General features: G+C 34.7%; 1 protein-coding gene across 1 annotated transcript in view; it reads left to right on the forward strand.

Moving 5' to 3' along the window:
• The window catches only part of r (carbamoyl-phosphate synthetase 2, aspartate transcarbamylase, and dihydroorotase rudimentary), a 263,246-nt gene that overhangs the window by 221,718 nt on the left and 28,370 nt on the right, over positions 1 to 13,158 (forward strand). The window contains 3 exon segments of the mRNA XM_081746006.1: positions 4,821 to 4,992; positions 5,960 to 6,072; positions 9,548 to 9,763. Coding sequence (XP_081602132.1) covers positions 4,821 to 4,992; positions 5,960 to 6,072; positions 9,548 to 9,763 — 501 coding nt within the window.

Below are 13,158 nucleotides of genomic sequence, written 5' to 3' on the forward strand. Positions count from 1 at the left end.
ATAGTTTATCTAACGTAATCTTCAGGGATTCAAGCAAACACAAATACGAAGTTACTAGGTTTTCGTGCCTTTTTCGTCGGTAGAAGCAAAACAATGGAAACATGTAAATGCTGAGTTAACAGTTCTCCGTGCTCTTTTCGTCGGTTGAAGCAAAAGAATGCAAACACGTAAATACATAGTTACTAGTTTTCCGAGTCTTATTTTTCGGTTGTAAGTGCAAAATTTGTTTTAGAAAATATACACCACTGCATTGATTTAATTCGTTTAATTATCTCAGGTTTGTCCACAAATAGGAGAATTTCACATAATTCAAAGTGTTCATATTCAATCTTGAAATTAGAATAGAATCACTGTATAGAATAGGGAGTCAAACAATCTGTAGAATGCAATGTTACATTGTTTTGTGCTTGCTGGCATTTATTTCTAGTATAGACAGTAGTTTAGATATATATATTTAATAATACTCAGAAACTATATAGAGAAGAACAATTTACATTAATTTATTGCGCCAACTAGACTCCGAACTGTAATAAAGGTATTTCTCGAGTCATGTTTGACTTGACTTCACTTTGTTTATAGCAAAGTCCTGGATGTAGATTTGACCATATTATATGGTATCAACACATTATCGTGTATGCTAAAACTGCAATCCTTTGGACATCAGCGCAAGTCTAGAACTGATTAGAAAGTGGACAATGTTGTACCAAAAGTTGTCTAAATTGATAAAAGTGGATTTGGTGCCTAATGAGTAACTGTTTTCATTATATTCCAGTACATCCTCGAAAGCCTAATCTTAAGTGCACACCACTAGTTGGTCCCTTAACTTTATGAAGTTCCCTGGATGTATATAATTATTAGTAATAGATGAAAGACTTATTTTTGGAAAGATTGTGTTCATGAAAGAGCCTGAGTATTAACCATGGAGATGAATAATGTTCAGTCAGATTTCAACGTCATGAGGGTATATATGTATTATTCTCAGAGATCTAGACTGAAGAATTCAGAACGAACCTGAACAAAAATCTCAATCTCATATTACTTTATGTTCATGTCATTTCAAACCTCATCCTTCAATCTTAATTTTTTATGTAAAAAATAGCAAGAATTTGTTCATCTTTGGATATAACCGTGGCACGATAGACTAAATAGCACGATAAACAAACAGAAAAAGAAGGGGAAACTATTTTGACTTGGCCCATGAAATAACGGAATACATGTCAAACTGTCGATTGAGATTTAACTTCCTAAACAAAAGACACACACACAAAGAGAGCGAGTATAGTTAAAGATAAATAGCCAACAATTTAATACACGTAAAAATTATTGCGTCCGTCAAATGTGGCATGGTTGTGTTGTTCTGCAGAATAGATAATTATTGATAACACTATTTAAAAAAAATAGTGATCCATCAAATTGCCAAATGAAAAAGTAAAGGTCATACTAACGAGAGTTTAAAAAAATGTAGACGGAGAAATTTGTTAAGAACATGTTAAGTGGAATAACACTAGATTATATAATAAATTTATTAAGAAAGAGGCAAAAAAAACTGTTGTTGTTGAATTGTCGTTGAAACGTGGCTTCGTCAAATCCTTTCAGAGTCTGATTAATCTTTCAAGGTGATTTTTGTAACGACAAAGATCAAATATTGTAGTATTTACTGAACTAAGCAGTATATACACAAAATAAAAGAATGTTATCAATTGTAATGTCGATTTTTTAATTTATTGTCAGCACAGATACGAGAAATTTACATTTACGCAGGAAATTTTTACAAATGGTACTGGGAACAGTTATTATTTTTCAGAATAAGGAGACATTTGCAGGAAAATAAATATATATATATATATGATATAGGATCAATATTAACAGAGGAAAATCATATTCATGAAGAAATTAAATGTCGACTAAAAGCAGGGAATTCGTGTTACTATTCGGTTCAAAATCTCTTGTTGTCGCGAATTCTGTCGAAGAATTCGAAGCTTAAAATATATAAAACGATAATCATGTCTGTTGTTCTGTATGGTTGCGAAACATGGTCGCTTACTCTGAGGGAAGAACATAGACTGAAAGTATTTGAGAACAAGATCCTGAGACGAATATTCGGACCCAAGAGGAACGGGAATGGGGAATGGCGGAAACTTCATAACGAGGAACTACATAGTTTATACGGTTTACCCAACATTGTTAGGGTCGTGAAGTCTAGGAGGCTTAGGTGGGCAGGTCATGTAGCTAGAATGGAAGAAAGTAGAAACGCTTTCAAAGTCTTAACTGGAAGACCAATCGAAAAACAACCATTAGCTTTTGTGAACGCGGCATTCATTGAACCTCCGGATTCCAATAGGTCATAGAGTTTTATATATATATATATATATATAAACTAAGTCGGTCCGTGCAGAACGTGCTGTGGCTGGGAAATCTTATTATTAAAACAACGAAAGTGTTCTGCTGCTAGGAAAATGGTCAAACGTTACTACAATCTTGGATGATAGGATCCCATATTATCTGTTCATGGCATCAACCGTTACGTAAAGAATTGTGAAGGGACAGGAGCAACACTGAGAAAGCATCCACCATATATAAGCCCAGAACTATTCGTACACCGGATGTCGTCGATCGTGTAAGAAACTCTATTCTTCGAAATCCAAAGTGTTCCATTAAGCATCGTTCCCAATCTCGTAACGTGTAAGAGAGGTGTTTGTATTGGATTATGCGTATGGGTCTAATTCGCTCGTTCATTCGTTTAAAATTCAAACAGTTCAACAATTGAATGCCTGAAAGCGCGAGAAGCGATTGACCTTCTCCCATGTGGTATTGCCTAGAATTTGATAAGACGCTTTGAGTTTCGAGCAATAGATTTTTTGAAACTGTCAACCACTTCCGATGCACGAACAGTTCTAGGTCTGCTTGGTGGATGCTTCCTCAGTGTTAATTTTTCCCTCTTCAAATTTTATCCAACAGTTGATGGCATAATAGATGATACAGGATCCTCTTGTCCAAAATTGTAGTTGCGTTTGAATATCTTTCTGGTAGCAGAGCACTTTTCGTTGTTTTCATAATAAGATTTCACAGACACAGCACGTTCTGCACCGGTTTACCTTCCCATATTTGTGCAAATGGCGTCTTATACCGAAACCAGAGACGCATCGACAGGTGTGTTTCACAGGATGATCCTGACTTCCCCCTCCCCCCAAACTTCGAAACTCTGCAGACATTTCTACACTTTCTTAAGAAAACTGTGGCTGCTCTAGAAGAGAAATGTTGATATACACTCATGTCCAAAATTATTGTCGCATATATATATGTTTTTCTATGAACATAATTTGATAACGAATTCGCCCGGTATTTCTTATAATGTTAGTATGTGTGTAATCGGCAAAGACATATATGTGGCAAATTTCATGTCAAAAGAGCAGTAAATAAGAACAATAAAACGAAAATAAAACTTTCTTGTCCATTTAGCAACATTTTGTTTTACTCATTCTAATTTTCGTATTTATAATTCTTTTTCTATGAAATTTACCACAGATATATATTTCCCGATTATACATATAGTATCAGTATTAAAAGTATCCTGCAAAATCATTATCAAATTATATTTTTACAAGAAGACAGTTATAGATATGCGACAATCATTTTCGACATGAGTGTACCTTAAAAATTTGATCTTACACTACATCTAAACTCTTTCTTTTCTTATAAAAATAATTTAGTTTTAATTTTTTTACTGAGAATATAAGTGACGGTACTTTAAAATTACTTATCCTTTTATCGAATGTAGAATAAGACCAGTTCAATATTACCTAAACATAGTGACTGGCGGACTTCCCCCCCCCCAACATAAATTTCTGGGTGCGAGCCTGACCGAAGCAAACAACAGTCAGTGTTACCAGTACCATTTCTATTTTTTTTTTTTTCAAATGTACATGTTTCTTTGAGAAACTATACAGGGTGGAAGAGAACAAGACCAAAGAACTTTCAGAGGTGATTCTACAGCTAAAAACAAGGAAAAAAAAGTTCAAATAAACATAAATCCAACGCGGCTGCGTTTTTGAGCCGCAGCCGTGCGACGTTTCGCCAGCCTCCTTCTTCGAAGTACAATATCTGCCGAACAAATAGAGATATTGACGTCGGATCAAAAGAATGTAAAGAAAGTCATACCTCACCAAAATGATGGCACAAACAGAAACGAACAGAGCGAACTGCACAAGGGAACTCCCCAAATGAAAAAGGTGTATTCGTTCGTATACATTGCTCTCCGACAATGCAGTGAAGAATCCCCATTTGCGCGTTCCAATCGACCATTCAGTACGTATGCTAAACATAGCCAGGTCATTTTACGTTTGTACGTATTTTTCATTTTCACGTCCCCTACTGCATCTCACGTTCCCTTCTCCCTTTGGGAAGTTCCCTTGTGCAGTTCGACTTTCTTTATATTCTTTTGACCCGATGTCAATATCTCTATTTGTTAGGCAGATATTGCACTTAGCAAAAGGCCAGCGGCTGCTTGAAAACGCCGTCGCGTTGGACTCATGTTTATTTGAACTTATTTTCCTTGGTTTTAGCTGTAGAGTCACCTCCCGAAGTTTTCTGGTCTTGTTCCTTTCCACCCTGTATATATTTTATCCAACAAAATGTATGAATGTACAGTTGTCACACATTTTATGGTGAGAAGTTAACCTGCTGTAACTCATAAAATAAGATCCCCTTTCGTGGAAAGTTGTACTCACCAAAACTCATCACCATTACCAAAACTCATACTCTTTCTGTTCATATATTTATCTTAATTATGTCTAATATAATTATTGTTACTTTAATTAAAGGGTGTCCCAGTGACCTGCGAGGTTTGCCCTCATCACTTGTTCCTCACGGAGAAAGATCTTGAGACTTTGGGTCCTCATAAGGGACAAGTGAGACCAGTTTTAGGAACAGAGGAGGATCAGAAAGCTTTATGGGACAATTTGCATATTATTGACTGTTTTGCTACAGATCACGGTAAGAACGTTAGCACAAAATGGCAGAAATTCGTTCTACTAGTAAAGTAAAAATTGTTAATCTATTGTCAGAATTAGTACATTTCCTGATTAATTTTTAGTAAAGTACATCATTTCGTGTTTTAATCTGACGGTAATTTGCAGAGAACTAATTTAGAAGGAAAGCTGAACAATTTTTCTTTTTCCAAAGTATTCTATGCATAAATTATGGGATATATTGTAAAAGAGCCATGTTTGTCTGTCGGTAAATATAGGGAAAAAAAAAACACTAAGAAAAACTAAGAATCTTTATTATTATTATTATTATTATTATTATTATTCGATGTTCGAAGAGTAAGTCTTATCTCTTTATTCAAACCATAAGTGGTAGAACCTCTCCCAGTATAGGATGAGGATTTTTGAAAACGTATTGAAAAAAAAATATGCACGAAATATTAAGTATCCAGTGTGTATGTTACTAAAATTTGAGAGCAGTCCGAGACGTCTAGCTTGTATGGGAAATAGACCAAAGGGAAAATTGATTTTTAAAGAAATGAGTGCAATATGCTTGCCCAAAACAGCTTCATATGGAAAGATAGAATGATGGCAATGAACAATAAGAATAAGCTGTTACACATTGAACCATAAGATCATTTTTTTCCCCCTTTTACAATACTTAATTAAACTTAAGACTGGTTATGAAACTCTCATCGAAGAACTAATAAGTTTCAACTATCATTAACGTGGGTTTCTATTTTCTTAATTGTAAAGAACGTAAAAAGAGAGTAGGGAAATCTTGAGTGTTATTCTCTTTATAGTATACTGTAAAGTATATTAAAGTATACTGTAGTATACTGTAAAGTATATTCTCTTTAATCAGCCTGGAGAATTCTCATGAAATTATGATTTTTTTGAAAACAGATATCATTTACTTCCTACAAATTAGTATATGTAAAAGTTAATAAAATCCAAAATTTCTTTGCTTCCAGCCCCCCACACTTTGGAAGAGAAGCTCACTGATGGTGTTCCAGGTTTTCCAGGTCTCGAGACAGTTATACCTTTGCTACTTACTGCAGTTCACGAAGGCAGATTGACTTTGGAGGTAAGTATTTCAAGTTTTCGTACCGAGCCACAAACTAGAGACGTTCATGAGATATCCGTAAATCATTTTCATGGATCGTCAGAGTATTTCGTTGAAGTAATCTCAGGATCTCCCAACCCAATATCGTATATAGGTATCAATTGGCATTTCTGGGAATTTAATTACGTAATAGTGTCTTTCTTTCTTCCAGCTTATTTGGTGAAGTGGAAAGTGAACTTAGCATATATACATTTTATACTGCACGGGATTCTTTCATTTCTGGATCAAAAGATCCAATATATTTCAATCTTGATAAAAATTTTCTTGTAGGCCTTATATCTGGAGAACTACATATAGTATAGCGAAACCCGAACTCAGTATGATGTGCTTAATCCGTTAAAAAAAAAAAAAAAAAAAAAAAAAAAAAAAAAAAAAAAAAAAAACGAATAGTCGATTTAGGGTCTGTTCAAAAAATTTTTGAATCCTGATCCAAAAACTAATTATTGACCAAGATCGCAATCTTTTGATCATTTTTTTAATTATTATTCCTAAAATCCTTGTATCGATATTTTTTCTCTCTTTCCCTTGAAATTATTCGCTTTTGATGTTATATTTTCTCTCCCCCCCTTGAACATATACTCTTTTTCTTTTTTTGAATCTATTCTCTCTCTCTTTTTTTTATATATATATGTATATTCCCTCACTTTCCCTTGATGATCTTTCCTTTCTCCCTTAAAGTTGTTCTCTTTCTCTCTTGGTGTTATTCTCTCTATCTCTCGTGCTTATCTTGTTATCCTTTCTTCTCTCCCCTTGAAACTATCCTCTCTCCCTCTCTACCCCTGAAGTTATTCTCTCTTTCGTGGTTATCCTCTCTTCTCTCTCCTTGAAACTATCCTCTCTCTCTCTCTCTCTCTCTCTCTCTCTCTCTCCTTCCTTTAAAGTTATTCTCTCTTTCTCCCTTCCCTTGAATGTATACTTTTTCTTGAAGCTATCCTCTCTCTCAAATTTGTCCTCTCCCGCCTTTGTTATTTTCTCTCTTTCTCTCGCTCGCTCTCTCTTCCTTGAAGTTATCCTTAAGTTTATCTTAAGCTCTTCCATATTTCGTATCAACTTTACCGACACTTTTTCGCATAAAACAAAAGCAGCTTCATTTTACAATGTAATTGTTTAGAGCTGGAGCTAACTGCATCTGCATGAACGATATTAATAATACATAGTGTTTCACCGTATGTTCACTAATATATGATCACCTTCATAAGTCCAACTTTATGTTCCATTTTATATATATATTGCTATTGCAAATGATCTTTCTGATTTTAAAGTTTAATAACTCACATTTGTTTATTCACAATGACATGAAATTTATATTAAATAAAAGAAAAATTCATTTTTTAAATTTTTAAAAATACATACATGTTACGCTCCATATCAAGGATGTTCAATATGAGTACGTGATTCGGCACAAATCAATCCGATAGTCTAATGCTTGCCACACTCTTTTCAACGTCTCAGAGTCAATAAATGCAACTGCTTCTTGAATGTGTACTCGAAGTTCAGGTAAATTGTTAGGTAGTTAGTAGTAGTTACTAGTAGTTAGTAGGGATAGATGATACACTTGGTTTTTAACATAACTCCACAAGAAAAGTTGCAGAGGGTGGTAGGGGGGAAGCTTAGGGAGAGAAACTAGTCCCCATGACTAGCCCGTCCTATCTATTGATTGGTAATCTTCTGCTGAGTTCTCTCCTGAGATTTTAGTGTCAATGTAGGGATGTTCCGTTCTGCTGGAAAATAAAATATTCCAGGTTCGGATGCGAGAATTTTGCGCCCGGGAAATTTGCGCCCTACCCCAAAAAGAGGGGATAATACGCCCGCTATATATTTGCACTGGGATGTTTGCGTGGCCTACAATTCAACTTGTTTTTGTATCGTGTAAAGTAACTTGCACTCACACTTCATCCAGGTTTGCCTTTCGTTGTTTCAGTGATTGTTACTTCATCCATTATAATATTCCGAACAAATGAAAAAACATACAATTTTAGTTTACTAAAGGGCAATCCATACAAATACAATTTTTCATTATACTACAAAATTTACAATAAAAGTGTAGGTTATTGATATATAATTAACTAAACTATGTGAGTATAATTTAATCTATACAAGGATGTTTGGCTCTACCCAGATATCTCTGTCCGCAATCCTTGCGAACTGTTTGGCTTTTCAGGACACAAAATATAGAAAAGTAAATGTAAAATCATTTCAGTAATATTATCAAGAAAACTATGTACAATATGTTTACTTGCTGGAATTACATTTCAAACACATAATTGCGTTGATCCGTTGTGTTCGTTTGGCTTATGTTGAAGTTTATTCTGTCTATATAGCCCCGATGAAAATAAATCACAGGTGGTACGTCTGTGGGGGAGGATTGTTTACGCTGTAATGTTCGATCCTCTCAGCAGGTTCGTGAGCTCGAACAAGTTCTTTTATTTCGCAAGGCGCAAACTTCCCGGTGCAAGTACATCACGGGCGCAATTTTCCCTCTTCTTGAGGTAGGGCGCAAATTTCTCACGCGCAAAATTCTCGACACCCCAGGTCCTCGTCCAGCTGCGGGAGAAGCCATGTCTGCAACATGTCAACGTAGGAAAGTCTTTTTACAATGTCCTCCTCGACAAACGTACGGCCATACACTTTTTACGAGTGATTGCACAAAATATTTCACCTTAGGGGAATCACGGATGTGTTTTACGTAACCATAAGTGTTTTCTAAAGCTCAAATCCTCACTTCTTGTTTGTTTATTTTCCATGAAAGGTGGAAGGTAGCCTTATCACTAAACACAACTGACTCATTGAAACCATCTCTTTTCATAAGGTTTTGCATCCCAACGCAGAAATGAAGTGTCTTATCCTTGTCAGCAGGTTTAAGCGCTTGCAACAATTTCAACCGGTAGGGATGAAATTTTAAACGTTTTCGCAAAATCCTCTATATTGGTGTATGCTTCAAGTTCAGTTCTTTGCCTGCATGAATCCTTGATTTTTGTGGACTTTGAGGAAAGTCGCACACACATGATCAACTGTTTCTTCATCAACTCCTAGCTGGTTTGTTGATTTCCTCTTTCCACTTTCTTGAAATTTTCTGAATTACTTCTGAGTTGAATGTCCACTTGGTGGATCTAACCCGAACTTCGTTCTGAAACTTCGTTGAACACTAACGACAGACTGTTTTACATGTAATTTGAGAACACAAAACGCTCTCTTGTCTTCGATTTCTGTTATCTTGATTTACTGTCGCTCTAGTGGCGAAAGGCCTAATTAAACATCAGCTTTGCAAGTTACAAGATTTATTTTTTTTATTTATTTATTTTTTTATGTTTTCATTTAACGTAAGTTGCGTGTTATTGTGAATAAATAATATGAGTTATTAAACTTTGAAATCGGAGAAGAATACAAATACTCAGCTTTTAGTAGAGAAGTTGTACTTTCTTCTTCTTTCTTACAGGACATCGTGGAGAAATTCTATAAAAACCCAAAGAGAATCTTCAATCTTCCCGATCAATTAAACACTTACATTGAAGTTGATTTGGATGAAGAGTGGACCATTCCAGATACATTGACTTTCAGCAAATCTAAATGGACGCCATTTGCTGGGAGAAAAGTCAAGGGTTCCGTTCACAGAGTGGTCCTTCGAGGGGAAGTGGCCTATGTAGACAATCAGGTAAATGTTTGCTATTTCTGCGTTAATATAAAAACTTAAATGTATCTTACTAAAAAGTATGTCCACAATTAAAGCTTTTGAACAAGTTGTTTCTGAGATAATTGATGCCTTTGAAAACAGTTCATTCGCTTGCGCAACGTTATTAGATTTAAGTAAGGCTTTTGATACTGTTTCACATGAAATATTGATTCAGAAATTACAGTATTATGGAATCAGAGGAACTGAGCTCTTATTGATCAGGTTTTATCTAGAAAGTAGAAAACAAGTTGTGTGTGTACAAAATAAACAGTCAAACGTACTTGAAATATTAACAGGAGTGCCACAGGGAAGTGTCATTGGACCTTTTCTATTTCTGGTATATATTAACGATTTATCTGACTACTTATTAGAAACCACTGTTATGTATGCCGATGACACTACATTTATAACGAAAGATAATAATATCAGCGCAATACACACAAAAAAATAATAAAGCAATAGATAAATCTACTGTTTGGCTGTTCCATAATAAATTACATATGAATCATAATAAAACAGAGAAGTTATACTTCCATCTCAGCAGCTCCACAACTGATACAAAAGAATGCTCCTCAGTTAATCTATTACGGATATACTTAGATACGAAATTAAACTGGAATGTGCATACTATGCAGCTTTGTAAAAAATTATCAAGGACAGTATATGTGTTCCGTAAATTAAAAATATCTGTAAGTAAAAGTCTATTAATCACTGCATATTATGCTTTCTTTCACTCTCATCTTTCGTATGGCATACTATTATGGGGTAATTCTTCCGGGGCACAAACAGTATTTAAGTGGCAAAAAAGAGCGATAAGAACGATAACAGGAATTCCAGAGAGAGAATCTTGTAGACATTTTTTCAAAGATTTTGAAATAATGACCATCCCGTCCTTGTACATATTATCGTGCCTTATGTATATCAAAGAAAACTGCACAAATTATGTTACTCGAATTAGTGTTCACTCACACAATACAAGGCGCAAAACTGAAATAAATATTCCTCATGTGCGGCTGTGCAAAACTCAAAATAGTTATAAATATATAGGGATGAAATTGTATAATCTATTGCCACTTAGAATGAGAGAAATGGAGATTAAAAATTTTAAATGTTTTTGTAAAAAGTGGCTCTTAGAAAAGTGTATATATAGTATTTCAGAATTTCAGGAAGAAATTTCAGGATTAGAATAGAAAAGTAGTACTAGGTAAAATATAAAATATTGTATTGTTTAATTAAAATTGTAAATATTACATGTACGCAAACTTGACGTTGTCTTTTACAACATCATGTTGGTTAACGACAATAAATAATTCTTATTCTTATTACTAAACATTATAACCGTATGTAAACATGTTGCCAGCCACGTAATTTTCCCTTCGTAATAGTTATGCCTAAATAATAATAAAATCTGTTTATCAATTTGTTGTACAAACACCCTAGTAAAACACCAAATCTTACAGAACCATTGTGGAGTCAACAAACCTATTACTAACAACTTTATAATAAATAAAACTCAACACTTCCTTTAATAGTTTAAGTACAAATATTAGTTTCTCAAGCAGTGTTGCAAGGTCTGAAGGTTAAATAGTAGCGTGGTTGTGCTCCAAAAAGTAGCGGATTTGTACTATTTGTAGCCCAAATGTAAAATTGAATTATTTTGCAATGTACACTTTTACTAATCATGAACTGGGAAGGCGGTGGTAGTATAAAATGGGGTAGGGATATCCTTTCTGATATCCAAAGAGACAGGTTTGCTTAAGTCAATTTTGTGGGCTCTGAGATAGACTTTACAATGTGTACAGTATGCTTTTTCATTGTTATTCCTCAATTATTTAATTCATTTGCTAAATTCTTTATCTGTGAGCCATGAATTTTTAAAATTTTTATTGTACTTACTTCACTTGTTCATTATTTTAATATGAATAATATAGTAACACAATTAAATTTGCATGTTAACATTTACACAGCTCCATTTAACTATTAGACCAAGGCAGCAGATATGGATTGGGTCGTGGGCCAAGTGAGTCGATTTATGAGTCAGTCACTGGGTCGTGGACCAAGTGAGTCAAGATTTGTGAGTCAGTCACTGGGTCGTGGACCAAGTGAGTCAAGATTTGTGAGTCGGTCAGTGGGTCGTGGGCCAACAGAACGTGACCCATTGTGATCCACCGAGGCACCAACCCACTTTGCTCAGTGCATTGTAAGCAGCATCTTCTGAACACTGGTGAATTTGTCTACGTTTTTCTTTCAAGACCTCCATTTTTCTCTCTTTTTCGTTTGTTTCTATTTATTAGCTGAGAGTATATGTAAATGGAATAAGAACTTCAAGTACTATTGGATATTGATATTTGTAATTGTAAGAATAGTAATAGGACTTACTACTTGGCTTTCAAGACACAGCCTGTGCGTTTTCTGAGGAGTTGGGTACTGGGAAAAAATAATTTTTGAATCTCCTATAATATATGAATTATTATATAAATGAATGCAGCTATATGTACTGTTTTAAATTTTCGGGTACAATTTATATGCAGAAATAGAGGAGGTCAAGTAGGTCAGGATTTTTGAGTGGGTCAAAGGGACGTGATCCACTGAGACCCAGCACCCACTGACCCACCATGACCCACTCTGCTCAGTGCATTGTAGATAGCACCTTCAGAACACTGGTGAATTTATCTACGTTTTACTTTCAAGACCTCCATTTTTCTCCCTTTTTCGTCTGTTTCTATTTATAAGCTGAGAGTATATGTAAATGGAATAAGAACTTCAAGTAATATTGGATATTGATATTTGTAATTGTAAGAATAGTAATAAGACTTACTACTTGGCTTTCGAGACACAGTCGAATTTTACACTTTTTTTTCTTCACGTTGACCTCCTTTACCTTGATTTGAGACTTTCAAATTTCATTCTATTTTCCACTGAAAAGTATATATGATAATTAAATTGAAATTCATCGTAATATAGTCCATCACAAATAGTTTACCATTTTATATCGTAAAGGTGAGATCCACCGGTATTGTAACAGAGCGGTGCTTGAACGATTGAATGGAAATTCAAACTTCAATTAGTAATAATTTCACAGTCTTATTTTATTACAAGTGTAAACTCTTTAGTCAATGGAAAAGAGGGCATGAATCATGAGTCAGTTGACGATGGGTCAGGGTGGGTGCTGGGTCACGATTTCACTAACCTACGCCATCTCTGGCACTAACTGAGACAGCAACGCGATAGTGATACTGTAACAGCGCGAATTCAACAAAATATACAAAACAACCATCATATAAGCATTCTCATCGTGCAACACAATATTTGAAACAAAGGATATAATACAATCTTTTTTTAAAAAAATGTAATTAAGAAAGAACTATTTAATTTCA

Source organism: Thermobia domestica, chromosome 18 (assembly GCF_964235325.1).
Source record: "Thermobia domestica chromosome 18, izTheDome1.hap1.1, whole genome shotgun sequence".
Classification (NCBI taxonomy): Eukaryota; Metazoa; Arthropoda; class Insecta; order Zygentoma; family Lepismatidae; genus Thermobia; species Thermobia domestica.